Raw genomic sequence first — 15,168 nt, 5'->3', positions numbered from 1 at the left:
AGAAGGAGAGGAAGAAGAGAAAAAAAGATACCATCTCAGCTTTTGCCCATGCCTTTGTTTTCAAAAGTGACGAGAAACCGACCAAACATTAAAGAATCTGAATAGGGTAATCGTAGTTCAAGAGGCTCTGAAAAAAAAAAGGAGAAAACGAAGAACAAGAACAAGAGAAAGACGACGCCCATGATGCCCGCTCACAAGTCCAACAAGTCGTCATCGTCATCGTCCCAGCCCTTGCGCCTGCTCACGACAATCTTCTCCTGCTCCTGGTTGTCCGCCACGGCCGTCAGCAGGTCCTTGAGCTGGGCCTCGGTCACCTTCTGCCGCAGCTGGCCCGTCTGGGCGAGCGTGATGAGCCGGTTCTCGATGTCGGTCGCGCGCTGCTCCTTGACGAGGCGGATGCGGCCGAGACGGTCCGCGGCCTCTGGGTGGAGGATCTGGTTGAGGATCTGCTGCCGGGCTTCGTCTGCTTGTCTGGGAGGGGGGGAAAAAGGGTCAGTCAGAATTTGATCCCTGCGCTGGTCTGGGGCAAATGGGTTAGAAGAACTCGGCTACTCACTGTCTCTGTCTCTCTCCGTCTTGGCCGGAGGGACCGCCGTTGCCTCGGGGAGCGCCGCCTCCCTGCGCCTTGAGCTGCTCGAGACGAGCTTTGCGGATCTGTATAGGGGGAGACACGTATATATGAGACATGAACTGATGACGAAGAACCAAGTACTCATGTGGTAGGACTTACCTGTTCCAGCTCTGATTCGTCCATTTCGTTGTTACGATCGTCAACAACGTTTAAGTTGGTGTTCTTCTAGCAGTTGACAGTCGTCATAGTTGGTTGCGGGGCCCTTTTTTCCCATGTCAAGCTTGATAATCTGGTGCTTTGGAGGGGCAGCTGTTGCCCACGTGATCATTGATAGAGGGTAGGTGGGAATAGCTGCAAGAAGGCATCCATCAAGAAGGAACACGTTGGCTGCTACGATTCACCGAGGAGAGTTGGGATCTGTTGGAGCATATAGAGAGATGGAAAATCAATTTTCATGAGAAGAAAAGTAAACAAACACTTGCAATCTTGGAGAGGAAGCACCTAGAATCAACCCCCCCTTAACAACTAACATCCATCATCCATCGAGTCATCCACCAAATCATCCACCAGCCCAGGAGAACGCCCATTTTCGAAAAGAAAGAAAATAAAATAAAATAAAACACAAGATACGATACCTTGAACCATCATTGATGAACAAAGAAACCATACATCACCTACCTGTAATCAAGCTCAAGATTCATCACCCCTTGGCGGCAAAGATGGGTCGAATCTCAAACTCTCCGTCTTCCCTCTCGGCAAGCCGCGGCGCCAGCTCTGCGCCCATCTCCTCCATCTGCGCATACATCTCGGAGGCGCTCCAGATGCATACAGATTCCCGGCCTTTCCAGCCAAACTGCTTCTTTTCCCGATCCCACACCAACGACTTGCTCCGGAGATCCTTGACCCTCCACCGCTGATACCGCAGCCGCTCCCTCGCCTTGGTCCTGTCCCCCTTGGCCAGCATCGTCTCCCGCACAATGTCCATCTCAATGTCCCAGACAATGTCAATCGCCCTCAGGCAAGGGTACCAGTGGGAGATGTCGGCCAGCCCGGAGGTGTCGCGCCAGATGGTTACGTGAGGGACGGCGATGCGCGTAATCTCAGCGGTGTTGTTGACCACGAGACCCATGAGGTCGGGTTCCGCCAGCCGGTTGTGAGGCTCGTTGCAAAAGGGGCGCCACTGGTCAATGCCGACAAAGAGGGCGTCACGCATGGGATCGAAATGGGGCACAAAGACGGGGCATCCCCTGGCCTCGTTGTAGTGCATCGTGAAGCCATGCTTGCGAACCCAGTCCACGGCGATGCCTCGGGCCTCGCGGTTGACAAGCGCCATGGCAATGTCGACGTGGACACCCCTCAGCTTTTCGTGATGGAAGCTGAAAGCGATGGGTTTGTCGCTTGTGCTGCCGCTACTGTTGAGAGTCCTTCTGCGTTTTGCCTTTGGTAGATTGCGAGGACCCCAGTATCCCTTCTGCCAGTTGTGCATTGTGATGCAGTCGATATCTGGCAGGCTCAGACGCCATATCTTCAAGCGCAGTTCCGTAGGAAGGCGGGAAAAGCGAGAGAACGGGGCTGGTTCTGTGGAAGATGCCATGGGTGACCTCGATGGATAGGTTTTCAAAATATTCTTCTCTGTATCATGTCAGGTTTTGATTCTTATGTTTGGAGTCTGCTGTGCGCAGATTCCCCAATTGAGTGGTGTCAGTGTAAGTTATGCCTCACAAGATAAGGCCGACCTGGAACTGGAAGTGGTTCCGTATAATTGATGTAGAGGAGATGGAAAGAAGATGGGGCAAATGAACAGGGGATGAGCAACGAAGAAGCCGAGTAAATGAGGAGAAGGAGAAGAAGAAGGGGATTTAGGCATTCATATACGTACAAGCAGAGTGTTTGACACAAACTCTGATGACATAGAGTTGAGCTTGAGCAGGCTATATTACCTACCTTACTGCACCTTACTGCACCTATTTGGAATGCGCCAAGCGGCTGCACACGAGACACACAGCAAGCCTAGCCAACGCATCCCCTCCCCCCTTACATTACCTTGCCAGCTTTATCCCTTGCTACTACGGCAATCCTCCCGCATATATTGACCCCGCTCGACCGTCCCCATGATTGAGATGGCTGGACTATCCCCCCGACTAGCAGCGAATAGGTGACGAATACCGAAACCGAGTGCTCCGTACAGGATGTTGCGGGCGAGACCGAGGCGGCCCATCGAGGACCAGGATCATCAAGTAGTATGATGTGATGCTTGTGGAAAGGGAGGGGGAGGGGGAGGGCACAGGTCAACAAGCACAGTAGATGCGGTACAACCCATGATGTGTCGCATTGCCTTCCGACTCGTTACAAACTCTTTGAAAATGTAACCAGGAACAGTGACATGCAATGCTTCGATATCCAAAGAAGAAGAATAGGCTCGGAATTATGCTGTGTGTGTGTGTGTGTGTGAGCTTTGTGCGCTCGCCAGGGCCTTGACCCTTTGTGCTGAGGCTCGTGATGCAGCGGACTGAGACTGCACACGCCAGGCGTAAGGGTAACATTACCTGATCTTCAGCCAACGAGCCATACTAGTAGTTGGGCATACATGAGAGAAGAGGCCCTTTAGGGACTAAGTATAAGTACGATGTAAGCCGCATCAAACACGTTCCCAGCGTTCATTCGCCAGGGCAATAGTAGTGCAACAGTGACGGCACCAAACAGCGACTACAGAGTCAATCTGAGGAGCAAGAGATGCTAGAGATGCGCGACGGGTGAAAATGTATAGTTGTATAAAGATCCGTCTGTCATGTCATACCTGGTTCCACGCCAATGCTAATGCCCGAGATAGAAAAAAAAAAAAAACTTGAAAACAAGCAGGTGTACAGAAGTGGACTCGTTGTATTCCCAAGCACCCCCTTTTCCCCTTGAGTCCTTTATACCAAACCCCATGAATGTACTTCGTAGTCGTTACACGAGTCAATGTATGTAACTTGAAGTCGGCTTACACAAGCCTGTTGCCTCGTGAATTCGGCGGCAGGGTCCGATATCGAAACGAGAGGTGGCTGGGCACCGAAGTCTCCTCGACGGGGATGTACGAGTTGAGCCGCTCGATGGCCAGCGAGTGCTTGGCCTTGATCATATCCCTGATCATGAGGTTGGTCGGGGTCTGGATACCCAGCTGGTGGCCGCGCCGGATGAAGAAGCCGTTGAGGTAGTCAATGTCCGTTGGCAGGCCGTTTTGGATCTGCCGCGCCAGATCGCTCGAGGCGCTTCGTCTGGCCATGATGCGGCTGTAGATGTACTGCTGAATCCGGTTGCCCCGTATAAAGTCCCGGATTGTGGCCGAACCCTCGACCTCCGGCATGTTGTCCACAACTGAGACGATCTCGGCCAGCAGGCGCTGCATCATCCGCCGCGCAGCCGGATTCCGCTGCAGGCCGGCGTACGGAATCTCCATCAGCACGCAGACGGGCTCCACGACGGAGTCCAGTATGACTGACGGAAGCTTGAAGCGCAGCCACTTGTCAAAGGGAGTGAGCGACGAGTTGAGGTCCTTGACGCCCTCAATGGTCCGGACAAAGTCGGTGCGAGACTCCGTCTTCTCCACGTCTTTGCCCAGACGGGTGCCAGAGTCCGCAAACGTCAGCTGCGTCATGCCGTACCGCAGCTCTCTGACGGAGTTGGTGCGTCGGTCAAGCGCCAGTCGGTGGCTCATGTGGCCAAGGACGAAGCTCGGACTCGACTCGGTCTCCTGGAAAAGCCGCGCCCGCACCTCTTCAAGGACGCCCAATCCGTTCGTCATCAGGCACACGGCCGTGTCTCTGTCGACGCGGTGCTTGACGGACTGCAAAGCCTCAACGGCTTCATGCCCAGGTCCAGCCACCAGCAGCTGGTCAATGTGCGAATTGTCGTCTCTGGTGATGGCCTTGGGAGTCACGGACAGGTGCTCTAGCTTCATCTTGCGCTGGTTGCCGTTTCGAGACTTGTAGATGTTGCGATACCTCGACGAAGGCGAGGGCGATGCCGATATTGAGGAGCCTCTCTTCCACCCCAGCATCTCAACAGAGTCGTAAACACCCGACAAGGCGTGTGCAATGAACCTCGATCTCTCGTCGTCTCCCAATATGTGGATCTTGTGTACGGAAGGCGATTTTGCCGCCTCGGGAGGCAAAAGTACCGAGGGCACGTAGAATCTCGGCGCAGATGAGGATGGCGATGAGGAGGTGGAGGTAGAAGAAGAACCGGAGGAGGAGGGTTTTGCTGCGGCAGTTTCGGGGCGCAAGGCTTCTGACCACGGCCGAGGTACAGGATATCGCGAGCTCGCTTCGGTAGGAGTCGAGGGGCCGGGCGATTTGGCATGGCTGTTGCCGGGTCCGGAGGAGGTCGATGCCACGGTGACATAGCGCCGGCCTCGGGAGATGCTATCGCCAGTCCATGCTGAATGTCTCTGACATATCCGGCTGGAGAGCCGCGGTCGAACTGAGCTAGCCACCGTGAAGGATTGCCGAGAAGGGTCGGCGAGGCGAATTGGTGTAAGAGGGGAGAGGGTTAGGAGAGGTAGGATTCGGTAACGGCGGATGAAGAGCGTTCTCAATCAGTCGCTTGATCTAGATTCGAATGTTCATGTGGCGCTGAAGGTCTCGGCTGTCTTTCAGGAGGGCGATCGTGAGGTAGGAAATCGAACGAGGAGAACGAGAGGAGCGAGGAGTAGGATCGTGGCGTAAGGTATATATCAGCGGGTGGAGAGGTCGGCAATGCGTGATGTATGTGGCTGCTGAAGTAGAGATTTTTCGATTGGATTTCGCAGGAGGTTCAGCCTGAAGCAAAAAGAGCTGCAAGAGAGAGAGAGAGAGAGAGAGTCAATGCTGCGCTTTATCCGGGTCGATGATCCGTCTTTGTTGCCTCGTTCTACTATTATCGGTCAGGGTTCTTTTTTCTCTCGCCAGTGTCCACTCAACCACTGCGGGATCGTGCCTCGATAGGCGCATGGCCGCCCCGATAATAGCCGGAACTCCCGATAGCCGACTCAGCAAGTGCCAAACGCGGAAATCAGAGCTTTTAGCATTTTCGTCTATCAAGTGAACAAGAAGAGGGAGAAGCTGGCATCACAACGCCTGCATTCCAAAGAATATTCTGTCAAATCTCATCCGATTCTCTCTTTGTTATCATTTTTTTAATCTTGAGTTTACTCGCCATCATGACGGACATTCCCACAATCATGCCAGATGTCGAGAGGCTGGGCTCTCAGCTGGACGGCCTCGAGGATGCGCTTGAGCCTTTGCTGGGCAATCTCAGCGAGATGTCCTCCCAGCTGCCCTTGTTGGACCGGGCCAAGCTGTTTTCCATGGCGGCGTATGCCATTGAGTCTCTTCTTTTCTGTGCGTACCGGTCATATGTTACAGTCCCGCGATGAATGCCTTGGCTCCTGTTCATGTAGGCTAATATTGACATGTTTACAGCATCTTTGAAGATCCAAGGGGTCGATGCGCAAAACCACGCAGTCTTTGCCGAACTCAAGAGAATCCAGCAGTACTTTGCAAAGATCAAGGCCGCAGAGGAGCCTGCCGGCCAGCGCAAGCTCGTTGTCAACCAGGAGGCTGCCACGCGCATGTTGAAGGCGGATCTGGTAAGTTGCTGTTCATGCCATATCTCACGTCTCATCAATTACCTCGATGAGACCTCCTCTCATCTTTGGTTAACAATTTCCGCAGAGCGACAACAAGCCGTTGAGCGCCAAGCTGGCTGAAAAGATTGCCGAAGAGCGCGCAAGAGCGCTGCTCAAGGCCGCGGAGAGCAAGAAGCGTGGCGCAGAAGACGCGTCTCAGCCTGCCGCCGGCTCAGGTCCAGACGGCGCCTCTTCAGCGGGCCAGAACAAGAACAAGAAGCCCAAGACAAAGGGCAAGCCCAAGAGCACCAAGAGCAAGAAGTGAGAAGAATACGATGGTGCTTATCTTTGTTTGTGAGGGTTTTTTAGCGTATGCTTTGCTGGCTATAGAGAGTGGCGAACATTCATTGCCATCTGCTGCTTCATCAGGGCGTTTTACGGCAACGGATTTGTTTGAGGGTTCAAGGGTACAAAGGGTCAGGAACTGGACATGGTTTACATTGTAATTCTGAGATGCATTTCTGTCTGAAGAGCAGACAAAAGGAATCATGACAGAGTCGGTCATTCATTGGCGGAGATATTCATCTTAATTTACCTACCTTGAGCATCCCATCTATCATATTAGATATATCTTGGAACCTTCTCGCAGTGCAGTATGAAATTCTCTGCCAGGCACCCATCGGTCTAACGAGGCACTAGCCCTGTAAGCCAATTGGCCGGCTCTGCACAAGCACAATTTGGGCCCCTCCCATTGGCCGCAAATAAATCCTCTTTCCAGCATTCTGCCATTTGCCATCGTCACCTCAACTGCTTCAGCCTCGCCTTTTTCTCTCTTCTTCTTCTTCTTCTTCTTCTTCACTTCTCTACACTCTGCCATACTACAGTTAAACCAAAGCCAAATTTTTTCACAAAATGCCTCGTCAACGATCCGTCGGCCGCGCTCCCTCGCGCCCAACTGCTTCCGCCCCCGCGCCCCAGCAGCACCGCCCTGCCACCACCATGGCCGCTCCTCCTCAGCAGCACGCTCCCACGACCATGATGCCTCCCCAGCAGGCGTCGCAGGGCCCCGGCCTGTTTGGCCAGATGGCCAGCACTGCTGCGTAAGTATCTGTCTTTTCCCTGTCTTGCTCTTGCTATCTTTGCTGGCTTTCCAGCTACCGGCGCAAAAGCGTGATATCAAAGACGGAAAAGCTCGTCGGCATGCCGCATGCCCGGAACGACGACTTTGCCTCGGCTATACTGTCACAGATGTCACGAAACGCCTCAGCTGAGCCATGGATGGATATCAAATCCTATGTTCCCAAGATCATACGCAGCTAACCAGAATCCAACCACAGCGGTGTCGCCATCGGCTCCTCCGTCGGCCACGCAATCGGCGGCCTCTTCAGCGGCGGCTCCTCCGAACCCGCCGCTCCCGTGCAGGCCCAGGCCGCGCCCCAGCAAAACCAGCAGCAGTACAACAACTGCGCCGGCGCCGCCCAGAACTTCACAAAGTGCCTCGACGAGAACGGCGGCAACATGCAGATCTGCAACTGGTACCTCGAGCAGCTCAAGGCCTGCCAGGCTGCGGCTAGCCAGTACTAGAGAGGGAGCCGGGGGATGCAGGACAAGCATCAAACGACGCAAAGACGATACGATTATGAGAGAGACAATCTATCGACCCGAAGTCATGTAATATTATAGCATACCTGTACACGTCCCTTGCGGCGAGTACGCATGTATATACATACAGATACAAAGGAAGACATACGAGAGCTGGTACGTGTTTGCAAAGACACTCGCCACTCTCATGGACCGGTTAGGACGGAGGGAATTGGAGTGCGAGATGCCAACCACAGCATGCCTATTCCTCACGGGCGTGAAGGAGGAGCGTGTCTGTCATTCTTATGCCTCGTCACAGAGGCAGGAGAAAGGCGCTTTAAAGAGGACTCGCCGGGTTCAATTAGAAAATCCCTATAGAAAGGCACACTCTGCTCTCATAGCTATAGTTGTACAAATACAGATTCCGAAAAATTGATAAAGGAAAACAAGATGCAGACGGTGATGAGAGACAGAGAAGGAGTCCGAGAATTCCCCGCCCCCCAATGCAACGAAAGAATTCGCCAGATATGAAAAAACGGATAGAAAAGTACTATACACACAACGCTTCGACTTTCATGTCTCGTCGTCGTCCTCGTCTGGCCGCGGCTCAAAATTCAGCTACACACACAAACAGAGTCAGTCCCATGGCTGGTCTTGATGCAATGGAGAACAAAACAAGCGACATACCGAGTTACCGTTGTACAGCTGGTGATCGCGCTGCAAGTTCTGTAAACCTCGCACCCGACGATTCCTCTCCTCAGACGCGGTCCTGGCCGTCGCATCCGGCGCCCTGCTGTCCTGTCTACCTATTCCCCCGTCGCCCCTACCTGCGCGCTGCTCTCCACCCAAGCCAACCAAGCCCAGGAGCCAGGTGAAGAAGCCTAGAATCAGCGCGAGGAACCTCGACCAGGGCGATGCCTGTTGATCCTCGGCGCGATAAGCCGACGAATACTTTTGGACGGGGATGAGGACCAGCGTGGAAGACGGGATCAGGCCCAGCTCGCCAATCGACTTGCTTTCCTCCGTCGCGTCAATGTTCTTGTTGGGCAGCGGCGTCAGGACCTGCTTGAAGGTGTACGGGCCTCTGCTCTCGCCTCGGGTCTCGTCCACCCACTTCCTGACTACCGTCAGAGGATCCCCCGTCTTGAACCGCGACCGTATGGTTGAGCCGTCAAAGAGTCGGACCTGGATCGATGCCATCTCAGACACCTTCCTAGTGCTTGCAGACGGCAGCTTGCTCTGCAACGTGCTGGTAGAGGCAGCAGCAGCGTCGCTCGCCCTTCGGCCTTCAATCCTCTGCTGCTCCTTTTGCGACGCCCGCAGGCGTCTTTCCTCTCGGTCATCCTCTATCCGCTTCAGGATGCGTCGGCGCTCCTCGAGCTCCGATTGTCGCCTCTTCTTGAGCTGTTCTGCTTGCTCGTAGACTCTGGCTCCGTCCGTGTTTGCAGCTGCCTGTGCCTCTGCCTTGGCCTTTTCCTTGGCCTTGGCCCGCTCCTCCTTGGCTCTCTTCTCGGCCTCCTCTTTCTGTGCCTTGAGCTTGGCCGCCCTGTCGGCTAGGAGGTGGTCGATCTGGTTGACCTGGCTGACCACTACTTCTTGTGGAGCGGCGCCCACGGCCTCGACCTGAGCCTGAAGCTGGGCCTCTGGTCGTGATGGGGACTGTGGCTGTGGCTGTGACTGTGACTGTGACTGTGACTGTGACTGTGACTGTGACTGTGACTGAGATCGTGTTCGTGCCTGCGATGCGGGTGACGGCGACGTTGAAGGGGCGGGGGCGGTGACGGAGGCGGAGGCGGAGACGGGAGCAGGAGCGGGTACAGGGGCAGCCAACCTTGTCGGTGAAGCTGACGGTGAGGCTGATGAGGATGCGGCCGAGGTCGCGGGAGGAGCGGCGTTGAAGGCCACGAGGATTCGACGGAGGAAGTCGTCTTTGGGGGTGCCGGCGGCAATGTATTCCTTGAGCTCGCCGTGCTTCATGATGACGACGGTTGGCGTCTTGGGCAGTGGGAAGATTTGCGACAGGTATCCCGCCTCTTCCGACTCTGCGATGAGCCGCAGGGCGACCGCTTGCGTCTCGATGAGTTTTGACAGCTGCAGTTTCCAACAGGCGAAGCTGTTAGCCATCCCATCCATACATTTATCTCCATCCGATCTGCCATGTACTGCTGCACATGTTCTGTGCCGCAACGTTCCAGCTTGCAGGGAGCGGAAGGGAGCGACTTACCGAGCTGTCTTGTAGATATTCATTCTCCCACGTCTGACTCTCCTCATTTTCATCTATGTTGGTGTCAGACAGAGTGCAAGCTTAATTTGGGGAATACAAGATGCCCAAACAATGGCAGGGCTCGGCGATTGAATCACGCACTTGTCACGAAGCAGAGGACGAGCTTCTGCTGGCCCACCGCCGTGGAGATACCCTCTTGCAGGCTCCCCTGATAGAACATGGCTGTTTCCTGTTGCTGCTGTCTTCTCTCGGCCGCGCGGCGTTGGAGTCGAAACAAGTATCGTATCGTTGAGGGTTCGTATCGCGCTTGGATGCTATTCAGGGCCTCGGCGATGGCTTGTCGAGATGATGACCAATTCAACGGGACGCCGCCGCGCGAAGGAGGAGGGGAATCGCAGTTGGCCGGGGAAATTCCCGAGAGATCGCCAGTAATGCTGATGCAGGGATTCGACTCGCATGCACGCCTTGTCCGTGTCTCGCGCGTCTTCTCTTTCGGTGTGCAACGCGATGCTAGTGACGAATGGTAGCTGAAGGGCAACGGGAAAAGAATAGAGAATAGCAAGTCAGGCTCTGATTCTCTCCAGTTTGTTGGGGGGCCTTCGCGATGGTAGAATCGTCGAGTTCGCCGGACAACGATCCAACGCTATTAGCTGGCATCTAAAGAACCGATGACGAAAGGCCAGCCTTTGACATGCAAGAGGTTCCGCAGGCGCCATTCCGGTTTGGGCATGCGTATGGGGACGCGGCCGGTTGTGGTAGGCGGTAAGGATCAATGGCCGAATAATTGTTGAGGGACCAGCATTTTGTATGTAGCTTTCGTTGATGAACAACATGAACAACATGTTATTCTACAAATAACGCCAGAGAATGGTTCGTCATGAAACTATTGAAATTCTCGAGATCAAACGTAATGACTTCAAACGGCATTTTTCCCACAAGAACCATGTTCAATTCCAGCAGAATGTACTAGATATCTGTAAGTACCTATGTAGACCGAGGCCCAAAAGCCGGAGAGGCTACGGTAAAGGTGTATGGGTGATGCTTGGCACCTGCGAGATCAACAAACCCAGAGAAAGCAATGTAGCGAAAAAAAAAATATCCCAGTGGAAACGAACATGATATGAGATCCCTTAAAGGCCGACTACAGTCTCTGCGAGCTCAAGACGACATCACAACTGCTCTTCCTCGTACAAAGTGTTACAGGAACACAGAGAGAACACTCTCATGTACCTACCATACAGGCACCCCACTAGATGTCCCCTCTAGGCAGGCGGTCAATCTCGGGAAACCGTCAATACCTACCTATACAATCTATTGCCATGCCCATGATCAAACATCTTCAAATTCAACGAAACATTCAAACACTCGCCCAATTTCCTGTTGATGCGGCATCTCCCTCCAAACATGAACTGCACACACAATCTGCTGCGGAACCTACGGATTCCCGGCAGCAGCCTCGCTACCAGATCCGCCCGCCAATGCGCCAGAAAAGCAGCATCAACAGCTTCAACGGCAAGCCGCACTCCCGCGCCTCGAGCCGTCCAATGCAGACGCATCTCATCGACTGCTTCCCGATCAAATAAGCCACAGTCTGCCGACGACCCCAACTTTGTGTCCATTGTCGACCTCCAGCCGCAGACGGTTCGCGCGGGCAAGCGTCATGGCCCGGGCATCCTCCTCCTCGGTTCGTACCTAGTCCTTCAGATATACCTACTGCTGTATAAGTCAAGACATACAAGTGCCGTATACATGACTTATATCCCACAAACGAACTCCTATACATGTCATATCCTTCAGTCAAATGACGCATATTTCTCGTACGGAAGCTGACTTCTGCTCTTCCATCCAAACCAGCCCTCATCCCAGTCACCGCATTCGTCCTCGGCACATGGCAGGTCCAGCGCCTAGACTGGAAGACGAAGCTCATTGCAAAGTTCGAAGACCGCCTCATCCGCGACCCCCTGCCCCTGCCGCCTCACATCGACCCCTCCGTCGTCGGCGAGTTCGACTACCGCCGCGTCCTCGCCACCGGCCGCTTCCGGCACGACCAGGAGATGCTCGTCGGCCCGCGGATGCGCGACGGCCAGGACGGCTTCATGGTCATCACGCCCCTCGAGCGCAAGGACGGCTCCACCATCCTCGTCAACCGCGGCTGGATCAGCAAGAAGCACCGCAGCCAGAGCACGAGGCCCGACAGCCTCGTCCAGGGCGAGGTCACCGTCGAGGGGCTGCTGCGCGAGCCCTGGAAGAAGAACATGTTTACTCCGGAAAACAGGCCGGACAAGGGCGAATTCTACTTTCCCGACGTCCACCAGATGGCGGAGCTGACGGGCAGCCAGCCGGTGTGGATAGAAGCTACTATGGGTGAGTTTTCCATTCTCTTGCCTTTTCCCCTCCTGATGTCTGTGCTACAGACAGGTTCATATATTCATTCTTTCGTTGGTTCATTTCACTTCATGCCCCAGTGGGCGTCATGTGGAAGCGTCAAAAGCATTACACGCATCCTCTGTCAATGTGTTTCAGACATTCCCACTTCAGTCATATCAGGTTTATTATCTTAAGCTTTGTGATACCCCAATACATAACGGCATCTGTATCTGTACCTATCCATAACCCATCCCCATACCGATATTTCTTGACCGTTCCTCGCTAAAACAAAGACAAAACACAATGCTTGCAGAACCTGAGTTTATGCGCATGATGGACTATGAGGCGCGCGGAATCCCCTTCGGACGGCCCGCAGAGGTCAACCTAAGGAACAACCACGCGCAGTACATCTTTACATGGTACGTTAGGGCGAAAAGAGACTCCTCATCCATCTACTTGCAAAGGAACACAAAAGACGAGGCCAGGAAACAACGGCGAAGAAGTGAAGGGTCAATAATCTTGACTAACTCGTCCGACTCGCAGGTACGGGTTGAGCATCGCCACGTCAATCATGCTGTACATGGTGCTCAAAAAGCCGCCGTCCAACATTGCCCGCCGCGTTCGGGCCAGCGGATCCATGTGAAGCGACTTTGCAGTATAAAGCAATGGCGAACGCATGTAGGGGAAGAGGGCAGGTAGGTGAGCATTGCAAGCAATGAAGGAGTTACATCGCGAAAAGGGAGCGAGAAGCAGTAGATCATGGCCAAGATATTCTTTGGGCGTATCGGCTATACATCTAGGAGGGGGGAGAGAAGAAAGGAGACACAAGAGAAGAACGGGAAAACAAAGAAAAGAATCGGCTCCTCATTCCTCATTCTTCATCATCCTCTTCCTCTTCTTCCTCTTCTTCCTCGTCCTCTGGATACACCATCTCTTCTTGCTCATCGTCCTCTTCGTCACCATGCTGTTGCCGGCCCCGCTTCCGCTTGGAGCCTCCGCTGGCTTGGGGCACGTACGTGGTATGAGTGGTGGAGTACGTGGTTCGTGTATGCGTGTGCGTGGAATACATGGCGTGGCCAGCCGGAGCATTGGGTCGGGCTGCGGGAACGGCACATCGCAGCATCTGCTGTAGCTCGCGCGGGAGATGGCGGTTGGCCAGGTTGAACAGAGACAGCTCCTGGCTGAGGAGGCGTTGTCTATGACACATTGTACAGTATATGATTAGCATAAAGCGGCAAGATCGATAAAGGGGCAGGGCCGGGGGAGGAGGATGACCACGGGGAACAGGAAAGAAGAGAAAAAAAAAAACACTGCTCACCTGTTCATGAGAGTAATGACATCTCGCTCCTCAATGGTCCTTCGGTTGGCATGGTTCGCATAGGCTGCCAGATCGTCGCCCAGCTGCTCAAAATACCAGTCCGAAGCCTGCGTCAGGGCCTCGAGGGTGTCGGCGCTGATCCTCTGGTTGATGAAGCCCGTGGTCTGCATGGCGGTATGCGCAACCTGCCGGACAAAGACGGCCGGCAGCTGCGGGTACTCGATGTTGTGCCGGGAGATCCTGGCCCTCTTCTTCTTCTTCGGCCGGCCGTGCGGATATCCCATCACGTCGTCGTCGGGCTTCTCCGGCTCGCGGCCAAGCGTCTCAAAGTCAATCTGGGTGATGGCTTCCATCTCGGCGTCTCCGAGGCTCGACACGGACCCAAAGTCGCCAATGTCGGGGAAGTGGTCAAATTGATCCTCTGTCGAAGCCATCATATCGTCAACCCCTTCCCGGCTCTTTGCATGCATGAGCGAAATGTCGTCGGCCACAGGGTTGGGAGCCTTGAGGATACTGTGGATGTCGTCGATGACGGGAGACCTCATGTAAAAGGTGGTCTGGTCATTATCATCGTCCAGACCTTCCGGCATATCAAAGCTAAAGTCGCTGCCATGATGGGCTTCGATGGGCCGCCTACTTGAGCGTTAACTACAGTTCTGTTGCAACCAAGCTTAAAGTATGCTGTACGAGGTGGGAAGAAACGAGGGGTTTGGAAATGGGGGGAGCAGAGGGGTGGTTGCAGAGGTCAAGTGTAGTAGGCACGTACCTCAGATCCGCAATCTCCGGATCCCCTGGACCACGAGGACTTATACGGATAGTATTGCCGAATGAATCTGAAGCTGTGTGCTCTCGATAAGGGTCGTCCCAGAAGGCGTCGTCACTGATCCCCGGATAATAACTAACGCTTCCTCTGAGACTGAAAGGGCCTTCGCTGATGGCCCGACGTGGCAGCTCAATCGACTGGACGGTGAGGTTGCCGTCGTCGAGGATCGACGACTGTGGAGGCTGTAAGTCGTCCGAGGAGCCCTCGTCCAGGGGCAGAGACAGGCGAGGTCTGTCAATGGGCAGCTCGTCATCGTCATCGTCACCGCGCCGAGACCTGCCGCTGCCGCTGCCGCTGGCCTCTCCGTTGCCATTACCGTCGTCATTGCCATCCGCAGAGACCTTATCCGGAGAAGACGAGGAGGCAATGACGTTGCTGGTGGGGGCAAGGGCACGGCCAAGGTTGCGCAGGATGAGCATGGGCGTTTCCCTCTGCTCCCGGAAGCTCTGGCGGCGGCTGCGTCCAGGCGTAAACGTGGCCAGGCGGCGTTGATCAAGAGCTCTGCGGGCGGCTATGGCATGGGGCGTCGGGGCATTTTCAAAGGCCGGCGTGTTCATGACCGAGCGAGGATAATGAGGGTTCTGGAAGTACCGGTTCGACGGCGTGTAATAGGGGAAGCGAGTGGCGGAGGGCTCAACACTCCTGGTGCGGCGCCGAGGGGGCGTGTGAACGGGCACCTCGTCGGCGTCGGCCCTGC

General features: G+C 54.7%; 6 protein-coding genes across 6 annotated transcripts; 3 read left to right on the top strand and 3 right to left on the bottom strand.

Annotated features, from left to right (window-relative positions):
• Positions 1-17: 17 nt before the first annotated feature.
• TRIREDRAFT_121262 (uncharacterized protein) lies at positions 18-4,511 on the bottom strand (the record flags this gene model as incomplete). The annotated part of the gene is made up of 4 exons (XM_006964138.1): positions 18-471; positions 557-654; positions 2,516-2,519; positions 3,649-4,511. The coding sequence occupies 4 exons, from the start codon at positions 4,509-4,511 to the stop codon at positions 192-194; spliced, it is 1,245 nt and encodes a 414-aa protein (XP_006964200.1). The 3' UTR covers positions 18-191.
• Positions 4,512-5,750: 1,239 nt separating this feature from the next.
• Positions 5,751-6,483, top strand: TRIREDRAFT_106148 (uncharacterized protein; the record flags this gene model as incomplete). Its single annotated transcript, XM_006964294.1, has 3 exons — positions 5,751-5,931; positions 6,013-6,179; positions 6,265-6,483. The coding sequence occupies 3 exons, from the start codon at positions 5,751-5,753 to the stop codon at positions 6,481-6,483; spliced, it is 567 nt and encodes a 188-aa protein (XP_006964356.1).
• A 500-nt stretch (positions 6,484-6,983) lies between these two features.
• On the top strand, positions 6,984-7,782 carry TRIREDRAFT_106147 (uncharacterized protein). The gene is made up of 2 exons (XM_006964293.1): positions 6,984-7,258; positions 7,496-7,782. The coding sequence occupies exons 1-2, from the start codon at positions 7,071-7,073 to the stop codon at positions 7,740-7,742; spliced, it is 435 nt and encodes a 144-aa protein (XP_006964355.1). The 5' UTR covers positions 6,984-7,070; the 3' UTR covers positions 7,743-7,782.
• Positions 7,783-8,312: 530 nt separating this feature from the next.
• Positions 8,313-10,183, bottom strand: TRIREDRAFT_3397 (uncharacterized protein; the record flags this gene model as incomplete). The annotated part of the gene is made up of 6 exons (XM_006963958.1): positions 8,313-8,357; positions 8,427-8,537; positions 8,595-9,410; positions 9,558-9,812; positions 9,964-10,016; positions 10,105-10,183. The coding sequence occupies 6 exons, from the start codon at positions 10,181-10,183 to the stop codon at positions 8,313-8,315; spliced, it is 1,359 nt and encodes a 452-aa protein (XP_006964020.1).
• A 1,184-nt stretch (positions 10,184-11,367) lies between these two features.
• On the top strand, positions 11,368-12,973 carry TRIREDRAFT_106145 (uncharacterized protein; the record flags this gene model as incomplete). Its single annotated transcript, XM_006964292.1, has 4 exons — positions 11,368-11,647; positions 11,818-12,327; positions 12,644-12,749; positions 12,874-12,973. The coding sequence occupies 4 exons, from the start codon at positions 11,368-11,370 to the stop codon at positions 12,971-12,973; spliced, it is 996 nt and encodes a 331-aa protein (XP_006964354.1).
• A 671-nt stretch (positions 12,974-13,644) lies between these two features.
• Positions 13,645-15,028, bottom strand: TRIREDRAFT_22035 (uncharacterized protein; the record flags this gene model as incomplete). The annotated part of the gene is made up of 5 exons (XM_006963973.1): positions 13,645-14,001; positions 14,095-14,281; positions 14,415-14,453; positions 14,552-14,702; positions 14,788-15,028. 5 exons carry the CDS (start codon positions 15,026-15,028, stop codon positions 13,645-13,647), a joined length of 975 nt encoding a protein of 324 aa, XP_006964035.1.
• Between the last annotated feature and the right edge of the window lie 140 nt (positions 15,029-15,168).

Source organism: Trichoderma reesei, assembly GCF_000167675.1.
Source record: "Trichoderma reesei QM6a unplaced genomic scaffold TRIREscaffold_6, whole genome shotgun sequence".
NCBI lineage: Eukaryota > Fungi > Ascomycota > Sordariomycetes > Hypocreales > Hypocreaceae > Trichoderma > Trichoderma reesei.
This window is presented reverse-complemented; position numbering and strand designations above follow the sequence as displayed.